Genomic DNA, 21,052 nt, shown 5'->3' with positions numbered 1-21,052 from the left:
AGTAAGTTATATAATTAAGAAAAGAATTTACTCCATGAAATTTAGGTACATACTAGTTTACAAATTTTGACACACATAAAAATGCTAATGGCTGTAACGAGGGTAAATAGGTAGTAGTGGAGTCACCGGGAGGAGGCTAAAGAGCGCCATTTGTCGGCAAGAATTACAGCTCTATTTCGACAACTTGCTGAGAGTTGCTCAAGCACAGCGTCTCTTGCTGGTGCTGCAGCCATTTCACCGGCCCTGGTAGCCAGTTCCAGGTACACCACACCATTCATTGCGTCGCCTTCCTGTCAACGAAGTAGAAATATCATCTAACTATCTGAGTTTTGAGCAATTACTCACGACAACTGAAAGCAAAGAGTGCTCGTGTTACATACTGAAATGAGGGCCAATCCGTGCTCATACTGAGCTTTGCTATGGCCATGGTCAGCTGCCCTCCTCATCCATTTTCTAGCCAACATATCCGATTGCTCCAAACCTTCACCGAGTGAGTAGCATAGGGATGTATTGTACATCGCACGCGCATATCCCCCCTCTGCAGCTCTTGCATACCAGCCAGCCTATTAAAATTAGTAATACGAGTAAAGGATAACCATTAGTCAGCAGTCTATGAAACTACAAGAGCAACTGTAACCCCTATGAACACCAACAACTTCATTATTTGGGCCATCATCGTTAAAATACAATATAATAGTCGATAATTAATTCTGCTAGAGGGTGAGTCAGGCTTTCTACAATACAGGTGTTTATAATCAGGGATGAGCATTATACAGAACACTGTTAAATTGTAAAACTAAAGAGGATCAAATTACAAACTTGGTTTCTTTTATACTACTCTTATAGTAATAAGTTAGTTCAGTTCCAATACAGAATTATGAAGAATTGGTCTGGTCTAGTTGTGCTTCTAGTCAAAGCTCAATTTCATATGCAACATCCAGATTCCAGCCTTGTACCAACTGATTTATCAACCAACGCAGCCTGAAACTTACAACCGGATGCATTTCTTCTGAGTTTCAATAGGTTGGCATATGTTAAGGTCAAAACAGTAGACAGTTGGATAACATCATACCGCTTCTCGTACACTTTGTTCCACCCCTTTTCCTTGATGAAAAGAAAGCGCCAGTTGGTATTGAGCGCGAGCATGGCCGGCAATGGAAGCCTTGTACAGCCACTCAACTGCCTGTTTGGTATTTGGAGGTTTAGCTGCAGCATATGCACAATCGTCATTCATATAGTAGTAGCTTTGTTTTGTAATCTCATTAATTGGTTTCTCAATTTCGTATGTATAAAATTGATTCTAGAAACATAACTTATGACAAAGATTTCTCATTTAGAAGTACATTAATCATCAATAACAGTCCTAAACATCAAACACTATATGCTGAAATTGATTATTCCCAAACACACACACCCAATCATGAATCACCAAGACCAAACAATAGCCTTTTCAAACACCCCCATTTCCCAATAAATCAAACCCGCATCTACCATAGCTAGAACAGAGCCACGCGCTGCCGCCTGCCGCCTTCAAGAAACAATCCAAAGCCTTGTCCAAGCAGGGCTGGCGGCCGTGCTTGAATTGCTTCCCTCGCTTAAACAAAGCCATGGCCTCGCTGAGCGGCTTGAGCGAAGCCGCCCTCAGATCCGGCAGAGTGAAGGACGCGGCGATCCTGACTAATGCGTCGTAGGGGATGCCGGAGATAGTTGAATTGGGGGGGTTTCGATGTTTTTGCCAAAGCGAGGGTATTCTTTTGCTTTTTGATCAAGGGAGGGGTGGATGATTTATGAAGAGGCCATTGCTTCTGCTTCATCTGGCCGTGGCGGCGGAATCGGCGGTGTTGAGCTCGGTGGAGACCGATAGCTGAACAAAGTAAACGATAGCCTTTTATTACTCATTTTTTTAATGCCATTATTTTATTTTAATCCATGCATAATTATTATTTAAATGTCATAAATTTAAATAAAATGTACTAGTACTATATATTAAAGATTAATAAGAAATGATGAATTGATAAAATATAGTACTACTTCATTATCTCGTGATTAATAAATTAATTGAACATCAATTCAAAAAGCTTATCTAGGGGTGCCGTTTGTCCGGAACGAATCACCTAAAACAAACCCTAAACCCTAAAACACATTTACAAAGATGTGTAATGATTCCACCATATAAAATTGTTCATCTTTATAAAATTATTTTATTTTATTCTGAGTATTTTAGGATTTTGTTTTAGGCGAATCCAGACTTTTTATATTGGGATACGAATTTATGATAAATAAACGTATTAAAAATAAGAGAAATGTTCCGCTGCACTCCTAAAATAAGCGACGGGTGAGCGACGCAGCCACGTCACCAATTAAGTTGTATACTTTTATCTCTCTCTTCAATTTCGGTCTCTCATCATTTTCTTCTTCGTTTTCTTTACACACTCGCTCTCCTCTCTCCCTCCCTCGGCGACTCTGCCTCTAGTTTTGCAACTAAGAATCCGAAATAATCTCTCTGAAAAATGGATCATTGCCGACTCTTTATAGTTCTTTGCATCTCTTTGCAAATCTCAACACTCTATTGTTTTCCCAAATCTATTAATTTCTTCCCCAATTCATGTCTTCTCGATTGGCAACTCCAATTTTTTTTTATTCAAGTGAGTTCTCAATTATCTCAACTCCCCTCTCTCTTTCTCTGCAATTTTCTCTTCAATTATTTTAAAGGAAATAGAGATAGAGAAATCTAGAATTGAGAAATGACAAAATCTTGCATGGTCTGATATAGAAAACAGGCGGAGATAAAAAAAAATGAAATAGAGATTCTGCAAAAATTAGAAAGAGCAGGAGGAAAAAAAGAAGAATCAATCACTCATCATTTATGAGAGAGAAACTAAATTAAAACTGATTGAAATGAAAGAAAAGTGCAGCAATAGAGGAAAAAGGAAAAGTGGAAAACTAAAAAAAATGCTAAGTAAATAAAATCAATAGGAAGAAAGAGGGGTGAATGGGAGTTAAAAACGGAAGAAAATTGGTGACGTGGTAGTGTCGCTCACACGTCGCTCATTTAAAAAGCGCAGCAGAACATTTCTCTTAAAAATAATACTCCTACTATATTAAAATATAAACAAGATAAAATATATTATATTATATATCACCACAAAATAATATAAAAAAAACATAAAATAGACTTCCTAAAATCATCAAGTAACTATCGGAATGTGGATACAAAATAGAAAATTTGAGTAAAGTATACACAAAATAGGAAACATAGGTGATAAACTACAAAATGGAAAATAGTTTGGAAATGTAGAAACAAGTCAAACTCGGGTCCCCACTTCGAGAAAACGCCTCACCAACTGCACCACTAATACTTCTTGCAATATCAATCAGAAAAATATACTACTAAGTAGACAATTATTTGGGGTACAATGGTACCCTTTGTTCTATGTTGGCTTCGCCAGTGGATTTAGGTGATCCCTTCCGCCGTTTGTCATTGAGTGGGTTCGCATCTTGTGGAACTCAAAATTCACTGCACTGCACTAAACGCTACTAATGCATGTTTATTACTCTATTTCTCTCCTTATCAAGGTTTAAGAGTGGAATCTAGGGCCGCTGCTGCCTTCTCCAAACCAGCGATACGAGCAAGCGTGTCATTTGACTAGGAAAATGATGAACGAGTCTCGACCATTGATCACCGCACCAAATTGTTATGGAGTAAAGGCAACTTATAATAAGTATATAAACAACCTGAAGATAAGGAATAGAAAGTACTCTCAAGCGTTTGGAAACAAGAACTAACAAAACTTGGAAATACCAATAGATAATAATCCTCTCACCGAGGCCTCGGTTTTCACCGCCTAATAACTTTAATCTCTCTTGATACATACTCAAAAACCTTCATACTCCCTCCGTTCCACAGTAATAGAGGCATTTCATTTTCTGCACTCATTTTGAAAAAAATGATAATTAAATAGTTAAAGTGGAGAGAGAGTAAAGTAAGAGACAGAATAATGTAGAAAAGAGTCTTATCTACAATATTCTCTCTTACTTTACTTTTTCTCCACTTTAACTATTTACAATTATTTTTTCAATATGAGTGCGCAAAATGAAATGCCTCTATTACTGTAGAACGGAGGGAATAGTATATATAGGAGTTTACAATATAATAATCCCACCAAACTTGCACCTAACTGATTCAAAATCAATTCTTATTTATTCAAATTAAATCTAATTTATTCAAATCCCTCCCATCCTACCTACTTACATTAGTGCATAATCATAGTACTATTTCAATCCTACCTACTTACATTAGTGCATAATCATAGTACTATTTCACAGTCAACTCTTGGGGCTACTTACATTAGTGCATAATCATAGTACTATTTCAATCCTACCTACTTACATTAGTGCATAATCATAGTACTATTTCACAGTCAACTCTTGGGGCTGATTTTATTCCAATCTATTTCTTAAAAATTATTCCATGAATGGGGACTGATATCATATTAAGGATTAATAAGAAAATGATGAATTAATATATATATATATAGGAGTATATATCAGTTGGTACATTTATTGAAAGGTTCCATTCAACCTCTAGCCCTAACATTCTTATGGAGTAACTAAAAACTAAAAGCTACTACAAAAAAGGTGAAACAGACAGAGCACGTAGGGAGATCACAACAATCAGATTTCCAAGAACTGAAACCAGATAAAAGTTATATGCAGCCAGGCAAATTTGGTCAAACCCTACGCTGAGAGCGAAGAATCCAGCACAGGCCGAAACTTAAGTGGGACTTTGAGCAAGGGAGCCTGGATTTCACCCGGCTTGCCAAGCTGGCCACAGGCGGCCATCTGATCATCGCCTCTGCTGGGTCGTACGAAGACCACCACTCTTGCTTTTGCAAGTATGTTGCGGAACTCTATCATCTTCTCGTCTGTGGTTGGCTTAAAGTTTGACCCACAATGGGGATTGAAAGATATTAGATTGACCTTGCAAGGAATGCCTTGGACAAGATTGATCAACCGCTTAGCATCTTCGACACTGCAACCAAATATACCAAATGATCGTCATACGGTCTATGGTTGATTTCCTTGTATCATTCACAGTGGAGTCTATTTGACAAACGACAAAAGATTTGCTATCAAAAGGATATCTGACCTGTCGTTCACTCCAGCAAGCATTACATATTCGAATAAGACCTTGTAGTGGCGTTTCAAGCGAAGTTCCTCCCGAAGTGTACCAAGAAGTAGCTCAAGGTTATACTTGCGGTTGATTGGCATGACCCAATTTCTGACCTGCATATGTTTTAGCAATGTGTTTAATTTAAATCTACTTTATATGTATAACTGTACATTGAGAATAATCAGAAAAAGAAGGCTAGAGGCAGTACCTCATCCGTGGTAGCATTCAAACTGACAGCTAATGCACAGTTGGATTCTTTAAGGAAACGCTTTAATTGTGGAACAAGACCACTAGTCGAGACAGTAACCTTACGAGGACTGAATTGAAGACCTTGCTCGTCTACCATTATGTCAGCAGCTTTTAGAACATTCTCAATGTTGTGAAGCGGTTCGCCCATCCCCTATAATGAGGAAACTTCAATCAGTAACTACAACCATGATGTGATTAGAGCATGAGACGTCTGATCAAATCAGTAGAACCTTCAACGCATGATCTCACACATCTAGGTCAAATGAAAACCATCAAACTCTGAATCTTAACCCATCATTAAGCAGATTTGATAACAGTAGTTGCTCAAAAAGAGTCATAATCAACTCTATTAATGATGAAATAACTCAATTAACACTTACCATGAATACAACATTTGTTATGTTACCAACTTCATGTGAGAACAGTCGCCTTGCAAACACAGCCTGCTCCACAATCTCGGCAGCAGATAAATTTCTTTTCAGTCCCATTCTGCCAAAAAAATCAACAAGAAAATCTATTACTACTTGGATAACAATAAACATTAAACGTAGGTAGCATTCTTCGGTTGAAAATTTGCACCATCCTTTTGAAACTCAAAAGATTTAAGTCCCAAGTTCATCTTCACAGAAGCCACACAAGGAGCCTTTTTCCGCTTACGTTCATATAATAAGAAACTAGAAAAAAAAAAGAACAAAAGAAAAGTAAATGTAGGTTAAAAATCTTGCCTCCCGGTGTAACAAAACTGACAATTCATGGCACACCCCACTTGACTAGAAACGCATACTGTAGTCCGGCCTCTAGGACAAGGAATCACAACGGTTTCAATCACTAGTCCATCCTCCAAAGTGAACAGTATCTGTAAAATCCTGTGACTCCCAAATGAATGAGACGGTTCTCAAAACTGTTGAAGTGCGTGAAAGTAGTACACATGCAACCTAATACTTCGCGTAGCTAACTAGCTATACAAGGAATAGTGACTAAACCGTCAGTAGACATGTTTACCTTCTTGGTTCCATCTGAAGCTGAAATCATATCCTTTAAGTGTAGTGCCTTGAATTCAGCATGTGCACTTAACATCTTTTTGAAATCCTTGTTCAAACCTAACAGTGCCCAACAAAGCGGGATGGAACTATCAATTAGCCCAAAAAATGGAGTACAAGATGGTTTGGGGAAACAAATGAAAACTAATAAAATGTGTTAAGTTTTTCCAGAGACAGAGTGATAGTGAACTTCGTTTCATCGACAAACTTTCTCGATTCTCAACTTATACAAGGATAAAAATATAACTAGAGCAGTTAAATTCACAGTAGCTATAGAAATAAAACTTTATAGAAAAATTAAAAAAAAAACAGAGACAAAGTCACTTGATCACAGAGCTAAAGAGACCGACCTTCTAATTCTTCATGGCAGTGAGCCCAGATATTGTTTCCGTACAAGCGTTTCCATAACATCATAGCCTGACCAGGCCTGTAGCCATGCGACTGAACCCATTTCTGTTATAGCAGTAAAACATTGAGATACTGAACTTCAATTCAATTCAATTTGGGTCACTGCAAACTCATTACTTGGGCAATTATATCACAAGATGATAGATAGGAAAAAATCAAAACTTGGTAGTAGATAATATCAACAGGAAAAAAGCTACTAGAAAATTATATTGATTAGAAAGAAGAGAGAGCAGGCAGCTAAAGTTATAACCAGGCAATCATTCTTCAACTTAGGATTTTCATCAAAAAAGAAATAAAATTAGTAGGATTAGAAAGGAGAAAGAGCAATACCTCAAGCTCGTGATATCTCATCCCTTTCAAAAGCACCATGGAACCCTTGATTGGAATTTCCATACCTCCGTCGCACTCTAAGTTAACTACAAGTAAAACGTAATCATATTTGGGTGAGTTAAGTGTTAATGTGGATAGAGGAGTGAATTACCTTTAGGGTTGAGGGGGACGTTGGATTGGAGAGTGGCAGCAGCTGAGAAAGAGAGAAATCGGGCATTGGAATTGGCGATGGGGAGAAAGCGGAGTGGTGTGAGAGAGGAAGAGGAAGGGAAGCAGAGGGTTGCGAGGTGCCGCCTCATCCACTGCCCGCGGCTGAGCGTCATCTCCATTGCCTATAGCCGCTCGAGTTCCAGAACACACCCACTATTTTACCACTTTGATTGAATGCACTATCTATATGCTTATGTGATGCCATTGTCATCGAAGCAGCATCAAGCGTTTGTAGTCCAAGGGTTAGGATAATTGCCTTCCAAGCAATAGACCCGGGTTCGACTCCCGGCAAACGCACCCATTAAGTTTTTTTTTTTTTTTTTTTTTATGCAAACTTTAACTTCTGAAAAAGGAAATACACATAACTATGATATTGAAACGCTGGTCTCCCCTCCGCCTCAGAAAAAGAAAAAGAAAAAATAAAAAGAAGAAAATCCAGAAAGAAGAAGTGAAGCAACAATGGCAACTACTCTCCCACCTTCAACTCTCCACCTCCCTAAGCCTAACCCCACATTCCCATCCCAACCCCGGCCTCTCAAATTCCCCGCGCCTCCCCCTCCCCGCGCCGCCCCAGAAGACCCCCCTTCGGAAAGCTTCGAGGAGCGCCTCTCGCAAGTGCGGCTCCGGTACCGCAGCGGATCGGGGAAGAAAGCGGAGGTGCGGAAGAGCCGGAAGGGCAAGAAAACCGGGTCGGGTGCGAGCGTGTTCCTGCCGCCTGTGGCGCTGAAAGAGCCCAAATCGGAAGGGCTGAATGTTGAATTCGGGTTCAGCCCTTATTCGGAGCGGGTGAACGGGCGGATTGCGATTCTGGGATTGAGCGCTCTGTTTCTGGTGGAGCTGGCCACGGGTCAGGGCGTCATTAACTATCACACTCCCTCCATTGTCTTCCTTCAGATTTACTTCGTGGCCGCGGTTTCCGCCATTTATGTCAAATTTGAGAAAGAGAAGATCAGTGTTTGGCCCAAATGAAATTCTATTCATTTTCTTTTTTTTTCTTGTTTCGGATTCCTTTCTGATTTTTATTTTGTGGTGTCAAGAATTATGAATCAACAGATTTTGTGAGTATAACAAGTATTCGCACAATTTCAACTCTCTAAGTCTATGAGGTTTTTTGTTCATGAAGAAGCAGCAGATTCTTCTCCAGATTGGCCGGGATTATGTCGCTCATTCTAACCAAACAAATTAATCTCCTCAATTTTGTGCAAACAAATCATTTAGATACGTCTTTAGCGTACAAAATCATTTCAATTTTGACTACTTATATTATTTATATACATTGTGTTCGTTTTACGGGATCGAATCAAATTCAATTTCACAATTCAATCCTAAACAGATAATCGTAGGATAATTAATCATAGCTAACCTCCTATGACTAAAATAATCACACGACTCAATCTAATATTGTATCTTGATATTATTCATCTAGAAAACCGAACACCACCATACATAGAATTATTTTTTAACTGTTTTATACTCCATTTGTCCCCGATTACGAGTTACACTTTGACCGGGCACGAGTTTTAAGAAATGTAAAGAAAAGTTAGTTCAAAAAGTTAGTGCGATGTGAGACCCACTTACTATTTATGATAAAAATGAAGTATGACTCTTAATTAGGGACAGACTGAAATGGAAAAGTGTGACTCTTAATCGGGGACAAGGGGAGTATTAGTTAGTAGTAGTATAATTTATATTTATGAATAAAGATGAGAAATTGATAATTTTTAAGCAACAAGAATAACATATTTATAAAAAATGAAAACAATAAAGTAATGAGTAGTAGGAGTATATTGTCTAGATAAAAAATATATAACTAAATCTGTTTTTCATGGGGAATAGATGTCGTGTCGACGCAAAGATATGCAAGTCATGCAACATTTGTAGATACGTCTGAGCATGTTATTGTCAATGCCCTAAGAGCACTCTCATTTCATGAGTTTGGGCTAGAACGATATACAACACTATAAGGTATAGATCACATGATGCATCAGTTTGCTTACAAGATGACCAGACCATGTGGGCAAGTCTAATACTGGTGCATTGCGATTTATGAATGATTTGTAATCTCTTAAAAATCAATTTAGTAAAAAAAGAAATTAAGTAGTTATCACTACTAATCTAGGGTTGTTAGATGACTTTTCAAGACCATTAATTGTATCAAATGACAAAAATAGTACTAGTAGATTAAAAAATTTAAAGCTAGAAAGATTAAGGTGTTGTGGGTTGAAATAAAGAGTTATTTAGTTATTTTTATCATATAATTGGGCTTCTTAGTTCTTACGTTTGGGCGTTAATCTTATAAAAAAAAGGACGAGACCTAACCCACGCTGAAACACGCACGCCTACATCTCTCGTTATTCTCTTCCGCCGCGAACCCGCCGCCGCCACCGTCACCGTCACCGTCGACCGCCGCCTCACCGTTCTCTCCCTTCTCTTCTCAGCCTTCTATCTACCTGCACACACAGCGCGCTCCCGCGCACCACCTTACGCATTAGCAATTCCCCTTTTCATCTTCAACCGTTGAACTGAATCGGCATCTACCGCCCCAATCAAGGTAGAATTCGAAACCTAGTTTATTTCTATGCTTTAATATGAGAAAATCTCTTTTGGAAGTTGAGAAAAGGGAGGGTCGGTTATGGCGGGAGGAGTTGAAAGTAGGGTTACGATTTTCGGTCATTGCTTAATTAATGGCTAGATGCGTGACCTATAATTGAATTAAGTTTGAATTGTGAAAGAAAGTTGGAACCTTGGATGAGTATGTGGGCTGGCCGATAATTTTGAGGGTTCAATTTGGGGATTGTTGTCTAATTGCTTCGAATAAGGTTATATGATTGTGCTTGGATATATTTTGATACGATTGAGTAGGAATTTGTGTTAAAATCAAAATCTCCTGATAATTTTGTGGTGGCCAAAAATTTATGGCAGTTCTTCTTGAAATTTATGAGATACTCGTATTTCATTAGTTTGGCTATATGCAGTTATCTTTGATAATATTGGTCATTATTTAAGTTGAAAATGTGAAATAATGATTGAAACTTGGAAGAGTGGTGTATGGACGAAATGCTCTGTTTAGCCTCCTTTTTGAATTTTGTTTAGCATGCTGTGGGTTATTTTTGTTGAATAACTTGAAAGGTAACTAGTGAATACATATTATTTGCATTTCTTGTCTTTTACTTCACTAAATATCTAAATGAATTTCATAAGTAATTGCATATATAAGAATTTTCTGGATGCACTTTGCATCTCCAGTTAAGATATTAATATTGCTGCATATGAGCATTTCAAAAGCAAAGTAAATATTTACATGCTTTCTTAGCTCCAGTATAGTGAATATTCTGCTGTACTTGTACATAATGGTAACATGTAATTGCATTCTTTGTAAAAATGTGCTAGTATTGCTTACAAAATCATTGATTGTTTTCTGGTGCCGCCTTAATGACAGCACTGAGCACTGTTATTGATGATACACCTGCTCTCTATAGTTTTTATGTTTAGCTCTTACACCCAGAGGTACTTGTTCAATTCACTTTGATGTTACTGTTATGTTAATTCTACTCTTTATTCATTAGTTTTATTTTCATTTTCTGAGTGAACATTGATGAATGAAGGTTCACTGAGGATATGAGCATATCACTTTAGACCGGCAGGAGAGCTCATCTGGTGTTCCGTGAGGAATTTTGGTGAAGAAAGGAACTTCTTATGGCTAGCCTGTTGACTGGTGAAACCTCCCATCATGGAGCACCTGTAGAAGATGTTGGTTCACACTGGTACTTATCAAGGAAGGAAATCGAAGAGAATTCTCCTTCTAGACAAGACGGTATTGATTTGAAGAAAGAGACTTACCTGCGCAAATCATATTGCACATTTTTACAAGATTTGGGCATGAGGCTGAAAGTGTAAGTTGTTTTCAGGTGCTTTGCATAGATTTCATATATTAGTATTCTGTTCGAGGTTTTATCATTACATAAAGTTTCTTGTGAGCAACTAGGTTCTATTTTTTTAGAGAACTGCTTTTTGTACATATTGTGTGCTTGCTTCTATTTTTGTTTAAATTCTGAGGAGTACAATGATGCATTTATGTGTTCAAGTCATTTGTTGTATTCACACCATTAAATGTAAATGGACAAAATTCTATTAAATTCTCTGGAAAATGAATAGCTAAATGGGTTTTAGTTTGCACTAGATTTGCCAATTTTGTGCCTTTCTAGGAGTTTTATGTTCAGGAAGCTTTTGGATTGCTGTAAGCTATTTAGCCTGTATATTTTTGCATGCATTCTTATGAACTGTGGTATAGAAGTTTCATGTGATAATATCACATTATCTGTAGTTATTTCTTATCAGAATGTATTCCACCTTGCAACTAAACACCGTATATGTTTATAGTCTTGCAATTTTCTTAGTGCACTGTGCGGATTCTTCATGTTGCAGGCCACAGGTGACAATTGCTACTGCAATTATATTTTGTCATCGTTTCTTCCTTCGTCAATCCCATGTGAGAAATGACAGAAGGGTGAGCAAATTTTCAGTTTTATTCCGACCTTTCTGTTTTCCCTTCACAGTTTAGTCTCAACTTTATGGTGTGTATGCTAAGAGACTGCTGGTGGACATTTATATGTAGATTCCATAAGAGTATACTATCTTTCTGATTGAATGTTTAGATATGGTATTCTGTATTCAGTAAAGAATTACTTATGGTGCTGACTGTTGATGTACATTAAGTAGTTTATTGTTTAACCCTTAACCATATGACGCCTCTGTATAAGGTCTTAATTTTGGCAGCTCATCTTTATTGCATTGTTTCTGCAGACTATTGCCACCGTATGTATGTTTCTAGCGGGTAAGGTTGAAGAAACTCCCCGTCCTCTTAAAGATGTGATTCTTGTGTCGTATGAGATTATTCATAAAAAAGATGCTGCAGCTATGCAGAGGATCAAGCAAAAGGTGATGTACAATACAACTTCTATGAATCAATTATCTCTGGACCATAGAAGTGTATTGATTAGACGTGTCTTATTTTAACAAGTACTGACTTTTCCTTTCAACATGAAGTTGGGATCACAATATTATGACTAGTAAGTAATATATAGTACTCCATGTTAATTTAAAGAAGTTTACTTTACTCTATCTAGTTCACTTGACACTGCTTTATCTTGGTTGTTTTTCTGTTGGATCTGCCCCATTAGACAGTCTATATGCCCATCTCAGAAAATTGTACTCCTTTATGCATGGATATCATAATACTCCCTTTGTCCTTGAAAATTTGTCACTTATTTTCATTTTCATCCTTCCTTAAAAATTTGTCACCTTTCACTTTTACTATTTTTGTTAGTGGACCCCACACTCCACTAACTCATTCTCACTCATTTTTTAATAAAACTAATACATAAAAGTAGGACCCACATGCCACTAACTTTTTCAACCCACTTTCTATTCCATTTCTTAAAACCCGTTCCGGGTCAAATGGTGACAAATTTTTAGGGACAGGGGGAGTAATTTTTAAGAGTTTTGATAATCCTCTTACACATCAATCATTTCATATTTAGTTCTCTGTACACAGGAAGTGTATGAGCAACAAAAGGAACTTGTTTTATTGGGAGAAAGGGTTGTGCTTGGAACACTTGGTTATGACCTGAATGTACATCACCCATATAAGCCCCTTGTTGAGGCAATTAAAAAGTTCAAGGTTGCTCAAAATGCCCTAGCTCAAGTTGCATGGAACTTTGTAAATGATGGGTATGATGTACTCTATATAGTTTCTACTTGGTGCTTATCCAAGGCGATTCTACCTTTTCTCCTTTTGACCAGAGAAAGCCCCGTGCAGGCTTCGGACTTCTCTGTGCTTGCAATTTAAGCCCCACCACATTGCAGCAGGTGCTATTTTCCTTGCTGCCAAGTTTCTCAAAGTGAAGCTTCCATCTGAGGGTGAGAAGGTTTGGTGGCAGGAGTTTGATGTCACCCCACGACAGTTGGAGGGTTGGTGTCCTATCAGCCTTTATACAAAGCGGTTATAATCATTATCATGCTATCATGGGCTATTTCTTATAGAGAAGACATGTATTTAATTTAAATGTCTGTTCAAGGAGTAAGGGGAGGGTTAAGGGTGACTCAGTATAATAGGATTGTATAACTTTCTTCATGGTAGGTAGTAGCATATTATGTGACGTTTCATTTTTTTACTGAAATTTTGTTGTTTGCAGAGGTTAGCAACCAGATGTTGGAGTTGTATGAACAAAACAGAGTCCCACAATCACAGACAAGTGAAGCAGAAGGGAGTGCTGGTGGTAGTCAGCGACCCCCATCAAAGATGACTGCTAATGAAGAACATGTTACCAGTTATAGTTCCCCTCATGGTGGATCTGCTTTGAAGAGTTCGTCCTCTAAGCCTGCACTATCACAGCCAAGTCCTGATGAACAATTTGTCGACAATCACAGTGGACCTTCTAGAAATACTCATGCACAAAACAGTGAGTATGAAAGTTCTGAATATAATAGTTTTCCAGATCGCCGGGGAGAGGATGTGATTCATGAACGAGAAGCCCTTCCACAACAGGGGAACTCGGGGGAGACCCAGAACAAAACTAAGCTCGGGCATGGGGAGGAGGATCAAAAAAAGGACGCTCTAGAATCTAAGGACAAATATCATGGAAGAAATGTGTCCAACAAGGATATTGCACTTAGTCAGTCACCTCATGATGCTACTAGAAAGCTTGACAGGGAGAAGATTAAAGCTGCCTTTGAAAGAAGGAAGGCTCGTGGAGATATTACTCGTAAAGTAGACCCTGTGGATGAGCTTGAAAAGGAATTGGAAGATGTGGAAGTTCCTGGGGACAGTGAGAAGACTAAGCGTGAAAGAAAGCAAAGTTGGAACAAGCCGTCAAGGACAGACCATGAGAACTCCCACAGCACCAAATACGACAATGAGTCTGGAGATGCGCAATACCCCCTAATGAAGGGGCAATCCTCCCACGGAGAAGATTTTGATACTGTAGAAGAAGGTGAACTTGAACCATCTGATCAAGCTGATCGGGCATATCGGTCACCTCGCACGAGCCGCAAGAGAAAAGCCAGTAGCCCGTTGGCAGGTAGCCCGTTGGATAGGAATGGACAGGGGAGGCCTGGGTATTCAGAAAGAGAACACAAACGGCATGGCCATGAACGGGGTTGATTGCTTGTGCGTGTTTGAAGCACTGTGCATGCTGCCCGAGGTCTTGACAGGCTGGTTACTGAAGAAAGAAGAGACATAAAGTCAGAGAATTGGAGAAGCTGGGAGCTGTTTTGACAAGATGAAGGGCCTTGGTATTAAGGTCGATTTTTTGATCATTCTCTGCATATGATTTACCTGTTTGAACATAAGTTCCAGGTTAAAATGTTGAGGAACCAATTAAGGTGATTATATAATTTATCATTGGCCTTGAGTTGGCACATATAATGAGAGAAGATGCAAGATTTGATTTCTGCCATTTAAGGTGGTGACTGAGATGCATTCAAGTTGTAACAGTAACAGTAACAAGAGTAAGAAGTAGAAATTTGTTCAAATTTTTGGTGGATTGTGACAATTTGTTCCCTTTTCCAGCTTCACATTTTCATGCAAAACATCATTAAATTTTCAACTATTTAATGCCGCATTTCTTTACTTGTTCATTTAGGTTAATCCGTCTCAATTGACATTCTCCAATTTAATCCGGTAATGTGTGTAAACATTCACAAACATGTACCTCCATTAGAAATGAAATATTTTTCTTTTTGGGTTGTCATATTAAAAATAAAATGTTTCCAAAAGTGGAACCAACATTATCTCTATTTTTTTCATTTCTCTCACTTTATTTCTTTTAATTAACCCACAAAATAACACTACATAAAATTCCATGCCGGAAACCATATGTTTCATTTTTATTGGTACGAAGGGAGTACAAGTTATTGGCCTCTGTCTCTCGAATGAGAGTCACATGTGCGTGTCACTATCATCCCATGGTGCATCACATTGGTTCCAATTTATGGCTATTTATGTTCCTTAAAAATAGAAACTACTTTTATTTTGGGCTAACTCATAGAAATAGAAACTTTCTAAACTTTCTATTTTAAAACAAGAAACTCACAATCCATCGAAATATTGTTGGAATCGATAACATACATTCATAATCATAATCAAAATTGAAGAGATTCTAAATATAAAAACAAAAATGCACATATGGAGTAGTACTTTGATGCACGTAGGGCATGCACCATTGTAAGCACCCGAAATTAGTCGAGAAAGAGGGGGAAAAAAAAAAAGAAAAGACACGTTGAATTCCACATTTGATGTGGGTCCATCCGTTGAATATTGAGGGAATGGCGTTTTGAATTCTCAACCCACCCTCTTAACCATGGTTACTTCCTAACTATAAGTAGTATTAATAGCACAAGATCATTTAATCGCCGGTCATTTCAATTTGAAGAGATAAACGATTTGGAAAAAGGTCTGTATCACCAATCCCATCCAATTCATCATTCTCTATGATCTAACTAGTTTTTCAATTGCTTTCTGTAGCTACGTTGATTCATTTTTCATTTTTTAAAAATCATAAAAACGAGCATTTAGCATGTGATCGTTGTTTACGATCTGGAATTTGAGAATTTTAAAATGTTGTGTGCACTCACATTTCATCCTAAAACTCATAAGCCTGTTTTGTTTTGTTAATTTGGAGGTGAATTTGCTTAGGCGCACATTTAATTGTAAAAATATGGCATTGGAAGCCATAGCCGGGCTTAAGAAGCTTCTGAGGTACAGTATTATATTTTGCAGTTGCAAATCAAATATATTTTGACCAGGTGTGCTCGCAGTGAGAAGGTGGAATTGGAGGGCGCCGCAGCCACCAAGGTTAATCAGATGTTGACGGAGCTGACGGCAAAGTCGGCCTTGGACCCGCTCGCCAGGCTTCAGGCCGGCTTCCAGCATTTCAAGAAGGAGAATTATGAGTCAGTTGCTTTTTATTTTTGGAAATTTTATTCATACAAAAACTGCTAACTAATTAATCCAACACCTAATTCCGACTTTTTCATAGTTAAGTTAGATACATTTTTTTATCAGTACATATGTGAAGATGCATTGAGTAATAACATGGGATCTTGGATGGGATTGAAACTTGGAAATAAGTGGTCCTCCTCCTTCATACTACTATTAAGTAGTTTTGTTTCGTAATTCAAACCAATTTCCTCGTTAAGTGGAGTACTTGAATTCCCTTGTTTTATCCACCGTTGTGTTAACTGCATAAAATTAGAAATTTGTTACAAAGGTTCAATACACGTAAATCTGGACCATGTCTTCATTTAATTAATGCACCATCTCTAATAAACTCAAATTCGATTTTCCTTTTATGAACCATAGGAAAAATCCTGCTTTGTACGAGGAACTATCCCAAGGCCAAACTCCAAAGGTAAAATAAAGCATATGAAAACTGTATACATACTGATACAGTGTCAAGAATTTTTATTTTTTTTTTATCTAAAACAATTCTTTTCTTAACCATTGATTCATTAAAGTATAAAAATAATTGCAGTTCATGGTATTTGCCTGCTCTGACTCGAGAGTATGCCCTTCCCACATACTGAATTTCCAACCTGGGGAGGCTTTTATGGTGCGAAATATTGCTAGCATGGTTCCACCATATGATCAGGTAACACACCAAACCCAAATAATGTCTCCAGTTGAATTATTGAGGTGCTTTGTCAAGTATTAATTTTCTTTGATTTTTTATTCATTGCAGAAGAAATACTCAGGAGTGGGAGCTGCAATCGAATATGCAGTGATTCATCTGAAGGTGGTTATTATCCTTTACTTTTATATTTTAATTTTAGTTCATAGTTTTAAATTTTATCAGTTACATGGATTAAGTTGCAAAAAATCTAAACTTTGTTTACTTTTTCTTCTTGGCAATAATTCTAATAAGTTGATAGTTGAGAGAAAAAGTAGTGGTTAGTATGTGGGGAAAAAGTCTAGAGACCTTAGCCATAAGCTTTTTTACATCATATATTTGCCACTTTCTCAGCCACACGACAACCTATATTTTTGCTAGTGGATAAAGTGTTTCTTAATGTGGAACTCAAATAGTTATGATTTTCAATTCCGCAAAAGGCTTGTATTTCATTTCTCAATCAAAAAGTTAAGTTTGGCGGTGGGAATCCATCTCATACAGCAAGAATGATCATTAGATAAGTCTATATAACTGAATTAAATGACATAAACTAATGACTAATCATATGCCAGTACCTTTCGTACCGTTCACTGAATAGTGGGGAATTGATTTCCTCATCCTCACAATCATTACTTTGTTCAATGATTTCATTTTGACTAATATAGATAACGCCAACTTACTAATCTTTAGTAGATTATACATTGTTATATGTGATTGGTATTGATGGAAAAATTATGGAATGTTAGGTGGAGAATATATTAGTGATTGGGCACAGCTGTTGTGGAGGTATAAAGGGCCTCATGTCCATCCCAGATGATGGGACCATTCAGAGGTTAGTTAGTGTCATTTTAATTGTAATCCTGCTCAGTCTATTTTGTACTTTCATTTCATTCCCAATTTCTATGTTAGGACATGTGTAATAATCATAGGACTGTAACTTAATCAAAGATACAGACTTTCTGGGTGATTTCTGGAGTAAATGTTTAATCTTATTTCTCCATTTACCTTTTTTTTTTTTTTCCTAAATGAATAGTAGTAGTAGTACATCTTTTGTACCAAATCTTAGGCGAACATTTCCTCTGTTGGTTATGAAAAGTGCATATCTTATGTTTTATTATACCAATGTTGCAGTGATTTCATAGAAGAATGGGTGAACATCTGCAAGGTGGCTAAGGCGAAGGTGCGGATAGAATGCAAAGACTTGGATTTTGGAGAACAATGCAGTCATCTTGAGAAGGTAAGAAGAAACATGTATTTTAAACCAGTCATTCAATGCTGGATTCAATATATGATGTATAAATTGGTTATGGTTATGGTGATGATGAACAGGAAGCAGTGAACGTGTCGTTGGGTAACCTATTAACCTATCCATTTGTAAGGGAAGGTGTGGAGAAGAAAACTCTGTCGCTTAAGGGAGGGCACTACGACTTTGTCAAGGGAGCCTTCAAGCTCTGGAACCTCGACTTCAACCTGTCTCCTTGTCTATCACTATGAGCCATACCAGCATTGTTAATTCATGATTCTTCAGATCAAATGTTGTAATTTCTTGGTGTTGAATAAAATGAGTTTTTACTTTCAAAATGTGTGCATTGTGTAAACTGTAAAGTGACTTGTAATAACAAGGAAATGAGTTTTGAAATGAGATTCAACTTTTATGCACTTTCATCATGAATGATCAGTGGAATGAGATAAACTTAAGAGAGCTTTGAATTCAAGAACAACCTTCTATGGGAATGCCTTGCAGTTTTTCTCCTGACTGCCCATCTCTCTTTGATGTTTTTATGCACATGGTCTTGTCCATTTTCTGTGGGTTCTCCATCATCTCCATTGCCGGAAGCTTGCCTGATTCGGGCAGATTCAGCAAGCAAATCGGTGATCAACATTTCAGTGGTCTTTGTAGTGATCCCTCTGAGGTACCAGGAAATGGGCGGAGGAGGAACAATGGCCGGCTGTATCAGCTGCTCTAGCTTCAACCTTGATGCGATCCTTCCTACGCCATTGCTGAAAGAGACGTACTCCGCCACAGAATTCGGTTTGAAGGGATGGCAGAGCTCTTCATCCACAAATAAAGGCTCCATTTTCCAGCTACCTTCAAATTTTTCCATGAATCCTGATTTTATCTGTTTGAACTTCATCTGGTAGACAGGGAGAACACCTAATGTCTTGAAAAGAAAATATAGAGCTAAAACACATCTATTGAGGAAATGATCATGTCCTTACAGAATGATCTTCTCTGTTTTGGTCGACTAAAACATGAACGGAGATTGTTCCCGACCACCAGAGGAATCTCCAAATTGCTGCTTGCTCCAATTCCACCACCTGCCTTAATCCTTCATCCACTAATACCTTTCTAGAAATTACTTCCTGAATACATCCAAGAAGAAGGCTACAGAGTTGGAGTGCCTTGCAGTAAATGATTAAATAATTTAGAGATAATTAACTTTGTTACCTTGATGTTTTTGAATACTCTCTTATTGTCAGGGTCTGTCACAATGTTGTATACAGCATCCGGAGGCAACCCAACATCAACACTCACACTAAGGCATGAAAGAGAACCTTTAGGGATGGTTACCTGCACGTTGTTGAAAAAAAGCAAACCACGAGATTCAAGAAATTACACATAGTTAACAATAGGGAATATCTAGGCTAGCACATGTACTCTAACAACACAAACATTAAACGACATTGTGGAAAATGTCAAACTTTTGTCACCTTTATACACGGAGGACGTTCCACCCACTCTGGATTGTGTTTCCATGCTTCCATTTGCCTCTCTAAACTCAAACTCGTAGTAGACAACTCTTTGTTGTTTCTAGCAGATAACTCAGAGGATCTGAAATGGTCATTCTTCTTCAATTTTGTAAAACTAAACTGCTGCATCGAAGACAAGACGCATAAAGTGAAATAAAGAACTGAACTTCCATTCTTCAAGTAGAAATGAGGGCAGCCACCCACCTTAACATACTTGGGGAAGTATGAGGTGAAATTACGCAATCCTTCAGTCAGAAAATTAGGATGCTCATTAGCCTTTTCTTCACTTGGATTTGCAGGGCTTGATGCACTAGTTTTCTCCTGAGCCATCTAAACCTGTGTAATTGTCATATTACTTCAACTGAGAAATGGTAAGACAGTGAAGTGAAGTTAAAAAACGGCTTTTCTTATCAAACATGGGACAAACCTATAAACAAGGTCGGTACAACTTAATTGTCCAACCATTTGCTACAAGATATACGCTATAAAGATACTTGGAATTCCAGTTTTGAAGCATAAATGAAATGAAAACATTCTAGCACATGGAGTATGTTCAAGTAATTAAGAATCAAACAATTGCAGAATCAAAAGTGAAATCTTGATTCAAGAATCTACTACTCCACTTATCTACATAACAATTAACAAAGGCATATGATGGAAATTTCAACTTCTGAATAATTGGGGATAACAGTCTTCAAAGAAGTCCAAAATTACAATAAGAAATACTAGTATTCAGAAAAATGATGGGCATCAAAGTATATGCAATTATGAACTCTGAATGATAGATCCATACAGTTATAGAAATTAAGCTGACGGGAAATGTGGATTACCTTAAACAATCTACTACAAGAATCCCAGCTGAGTTCATCCAAACTGAGATTCCTTTGCCCTTTCAGTTCGACTTTCTAACTGATAAATCCATTTTTCCATTATTTATTCATTCACTTATCCCTTTTGTGTAAAAATATTTCCTTTTTTTTGGTGCCAAATTCCAAACAGTAAGGAGCTTAGAATGAGTTTTATATGATTTTCCTTATGCTAGTTTAAGGCCCAATAGAGCTAAGCCCATTAAATTAAATATTGAGGCCTATTAGTTTACCAAATATTGTACTCCTACATTATATGTTCAACTTTATACAGAAGTTCATTTTGACCCTGGACTACTAAATTAATCTTATAACATTTCTTCAATCTCACGTATAAATCTCATCGGTTGATTTCAG

General features: G+C 37.6%; 6 protein-coding genes and 1 non-coding gene across 18 annotated transcripts; 4 read left to right on the top strand and 3 right to left on the bottom strand.

The window, feature by feature from the left end:
* Positions 1 to 11: 11 nt before the first annotated feature.
* LOC125210536 (F-box protein At1g70590-like) lies at positions 12 to 1,874 on the bottom strand. Its single transcript, XM_048110079.1, has 4 exons — positions 1,492 to 1,874; positions 1,073 to 1,206; positions 381 to 563; positions 12 to 290 (listed from the first exon to the last, which is right to left on the bottom strand). The coding sequence occupies exons 1-4, from the start codon at positions 1,607 to 1,609 to the stop codon at positions 123 to 125; spliced, it is 603 nt and encodes a 200-aa protein (XP_047966036.1). The 5' UTR covers positions 1,610 to 1,874; the 3' UTR covers positions 12 to 122.
* Positions 1,875 to 4,500: 2,626 nt separating this feature from the next.
* Positions 4,501 to 7,712, bottom strand: LOC125216628 (dual-specificity RNA methyltransferase RlmN). 2 transcript variants are annotated; one of them, XM_048118382.1, is made up of 9 exons: positions 7,352 to 7,712; positions 7,201 to 7,286; positions 6,813 to 6,915; positions 6,425 to 6,522; positions 6,148 to 6,278; positions 5,803 to 5,911; positions 5,382 to 5,573; positions 5,150 to 5,286; positions 4,501 to 5,032 (listed from the first exon to the last, which is right to left on the bottom strand). In XM_048118382.1, the coding sequence occupies exons 1-9, from the start codon at positions 7,527 to 7,529 to the stop codon at positions 4,738 to 4,740; spliced, it is 1,329 nt and encodes a 442-aa protein (XP_047974339.1). In that variant the 5' UTR covers positions 7,530 to 7,712; the 3' UTR covers positions 4,501 to 4,737. The 2 variants fall into 2 exon arrangements, with proteins under 2 accessions (XP_047974339.1, XP_047974340.1); XM_048118383.1 differs by having other exon boundaries at positions 7,201 to 7,277.
* Positions 7,636 to 7,707, top strand: TRNAG-UCC. The gene has a single exon. It is a non-coding gene; the product is annotated as a tRNA-Gly (tRNA).
* Positions 7,713 to 7,793: 81 nt separating the features above from the next.
* Positions 7,794 to 8,528, top strand: LOC125216629. The gene has a single exon (XM_048118385.1). It carries the CDS (start codon positions 7,870 to 7,872, stop codon positions 8,377 to 8,379), a length of 510 nt encoding a protein of 169 aa, XP_047974342.1. The 5' UTR covers positions 7,794 to 7,869; the 3' UTR covers positions 8,380 to 8,528.
* Positions 8,529 to 9,701: 1,173 nt separating this feature from the next.
* Positions 9,702 to 15,020, top strand: LOC125216626 (cyclin-T1-3-like). Of its 2 annotated transcripts, XM_048118381.1 has the most exons (8): positions 9,702 to 9,961; positions 10,850 to 10,917; positions 11,016 to 11,303; positions 11,836 to 11,917; positions 12,214 to 12,348; positions 12,965 to 13,140; positions 13,229 to 13,380; positions 13,605 to 15,020. In XM_048118381.1, exons 3-8 carry the CDS (start codon positions 11,107 to 11,109, stop codon positions 14,570 to 14,572), a joined length of 1,710 nt encoding a protein of 569 aa, XP_047974338.1. In that variant the 5' UTR covers positions 9,702 to 9,961; positions 10,850 to 10,917; positions 11,016 to 11,106; the 3' UTR covers positions 14,573 to 15,020. The 2 variants fall into 2 exon arrangements, with proteins under 2 accessions (XP_047974338.1, XP_047974337.1); XM_048118380.1 differs by lacking the exon at positions 10,850 to 10,917.
* Positions 15,021 to 15,751: 731 nt separating this feature from the next.
* Positions 15,752 to 18,737, top strand: LOC125212098 (carbonic anhydrase 2-like). 6 transcript variants are annotated; one of them, XM_048112151.1, is made up of 9 exons: positions 15,823 to 15,863; positions 16,092 to 16,168; positions 16,228 to 16,362; positions 16,772 to 16,820; positions 16,944 to 17,060; positions 17,151 to 17,204; positions 17,825 to 17,910; positions 18,210 to 18,315; positions 18,408 to 18,737. In XM_048112151.1, the coding sequence occupies exons 2-9, from the start codon at positions 16,128 to 16,130 to the stop codon at positions 18,570 to 18,572; spliced, it is 753 nt and encodes a 250-aa protein (XP_047968108.1). In that variant the 5' UTR covers positions 15,823 to 15,863; positions 16,092 to 16,127; the 3' UTR covers positions 18,573 to 18,737. The 6 variants fall into 6 exon arrangements, with proteins under 6 accessions (XP_047968109.1, XP_047968108.1, XP_047968110.1 ...); XM_048112149.1 differs by having other exon boundaries at positions 15,845 to 15,863; positions 16,216 to 16,362; XM_048112152.1 differs by lacking the exon at positions 16,092 to 16,168 and having other exon boundaries at positions 15,752 to 15,863; positions 16,190 to 16,362.
* Positions 18,718 to 20,797, bottom strand: LOC125212097. Of its 5 annotated transcripts, none has more exons than XM_048112144.1 (6): positions 20,660 to 20,797; positions 20,034 to 20,165; positions 19,791 to 19,952; positions 19,528 to 19,650; positions 19,299 to 19,442; positions 18,718 to 19,213 (listed from the first exon to the last, which is right to left on the bottom strand). In XM_048112144.1, the coding sequence occupies exons 2-6, from the start codon at positions 20,157 to 20,159 to the stop codon at positions 18,773 to 18,775; spliced, it is 996 nt and encodes a 331-aa protein (XP_047968101.1). In that variant the 5' UTR covers positions 20,160 to 20,165; positions 20,660 to 20,797; the 3' UTR covers positions 18,718 to 18,772. The 5 variants fall into 5 exon arrangements, with proteins under 5 accessions (XP_047968101.1, XP_047968103.1, XP_047968104.1 ...); XM_048112146.1 differs by having other exon boundaries at positions 19,791 to 19,949; XM_048112147.1 differs by having other exon boundaries at positions 19,791 to 19,911; positions 20,044 to 20,165.
* Between the last annotated feature and the right edge of the window lie 255 nt (positions 20,798 to 21,052).

This window comes from Salvia hispanica, chromosome 3 (assembly GCF_023119035.1).
Source record: "Salvia hispanica cultivar TCC Black 2014 chromosome 3, UniMelb_Shisp_WGS_1.0, whole genome shotgun sequence".
NCBI classification, from domain to species: Eukaryota; Viridiplantae; Streptophyta; class Magnoliopsida; order Lamiales; family Lamiaceae; genus Salvia; species Salvia hispanica.
Note: the sequence above shows the minus strand (reverse complement) of the source record. Positions and strands in the feature narration are given on the sequence as shown.

What these genes read in the sequence shown, in the direction of transcription:
- LOC125212098 (XM_048112149.1), top strand. Translation starts at nt 16,128, where the DNA reads ATGGCATTGGAAGCCATAGCCGGGCTTAAGAAGCTTCTGAG. An exon ending in GATGATGGGACCATTCAGAG is followed by an intron (nt 17,911 to 18,209) that starts GTTAGTTAGTGT and finishes CCAATGTTGCAG; the next exon opens with TGATTTCATAGAAGAATGGG. An exon ending in AATGCAGTCATCTTGAGAAG is followed by an intron (nt 18,316 to 18,407) that starts GTAAGAAGAAAC and finishes GATGATGAACAG; the next exon opens with GAAGCAGTGAACGTGTCGTT.
- LOC125216626 (XM_048118380.1), top strand. Translation starts at nt 11,107, where the DNA reads ATGGCTAGCCTGTTGACTGGTGAAACCTCCCATCATGGAGCACCTGTA. An exon ending in TTGGGCATGAGGCTGAAAGT is followed by an intron (nt 11,304 to 11,835) that starts GTAAGTTGTTTT and finishes TTCATGTTGCAG; the next exon opens with GCCACAGGTGACAATTGCTA. An exon ending in TGCAGAGGATCAAGCAAAAG is followed by an intron (nt 12,349 to 12,964) that starts GTGATGTACAAT and finishes CTCTGTACACAG; the next exon opens with GAAGTGTATGAGCAACAAAA.
- LOC125216629 (XM_048118385.1), top strand. Translation starts at nt 7,870, where the DNA reads ATGGCAACTACTCTCCCACCTTCAACTCTCCACCTCCCTAAGCCTAAC.
- LOC125216628 (XM_048118382.1), bottom strand. Translation starts at nt 7,529, where the DNA reads ATGGAGATGACGCTCAGCCGCGGGCAGTGGATGAGGCGGCACCTCGCA. An exon ending in CTGCCATGAAGAATTAGAAG is followed by an intron (nt 6,523 to 6,812) that starts GTCGGTCTCTTT and finishes GGGCACTGTTAG; the next exon opens with GTTTGAACAAGGATTTCAAA. An exon ending in TGAATGCTACCACGGATGAG is followed by an intron (nt 5,287 to 5,381) that starts GTACTGCCTCTA and finishes AAACATATGCAG; the next exon opens with GTCAGAAATTGGGTCATGCC.
- LOC125210536 (XM_048110079.1), bottom strand. Translation starts at nt 1,609, where the DNA reads ATGGCTTTGTTTAAGCGAGGGAAGCAATTCAAGCACGGCCGCCAGCCC. An exon ending in GTGGCTCTGTTCTAGCTATG is followed by an intron (nt 1,207 to 1,491) that starts GTAGATGCGGGT and finishes CATATGCTGCAG; the next exon opens with CTAAACCTCCAAATACCAAA. An exon ending in AACAAAGTGTACGAGAAGCG is followed by an intron (nt 564 to 1,072) that starts GTATGATGTTAT and finishes TAATTTTAATAG; the next exon opens with GCTGGCTGGTATGCAAGAGC.
- LOC125212097 (XM_048112144.1), bottom strand. Translation starts at nt 20,159, where the DNA reads ATGGCTCAGGAGAAAACTAGTGCATCAAGCCCTGCAAATCCAAGTGAA. An exon ending in AACGTCCTCCGTGTATAAAG is followed by an intron (nt 19,651 to 19,790) that starts GTGACAAAAGTT and finishes AACAACGTGCAG; the next exon opens with GTAACCATCCCTAAAGGTTC. An exon ending in AAAACAGAGAAGATCATTCT is followed by an intron (nt 19,214 to 19,298) that starts GTAAGGACATGA and finishes CCTGTCTACCAG; the next exon opens with ATGAAGTTCAAACAGATAAA.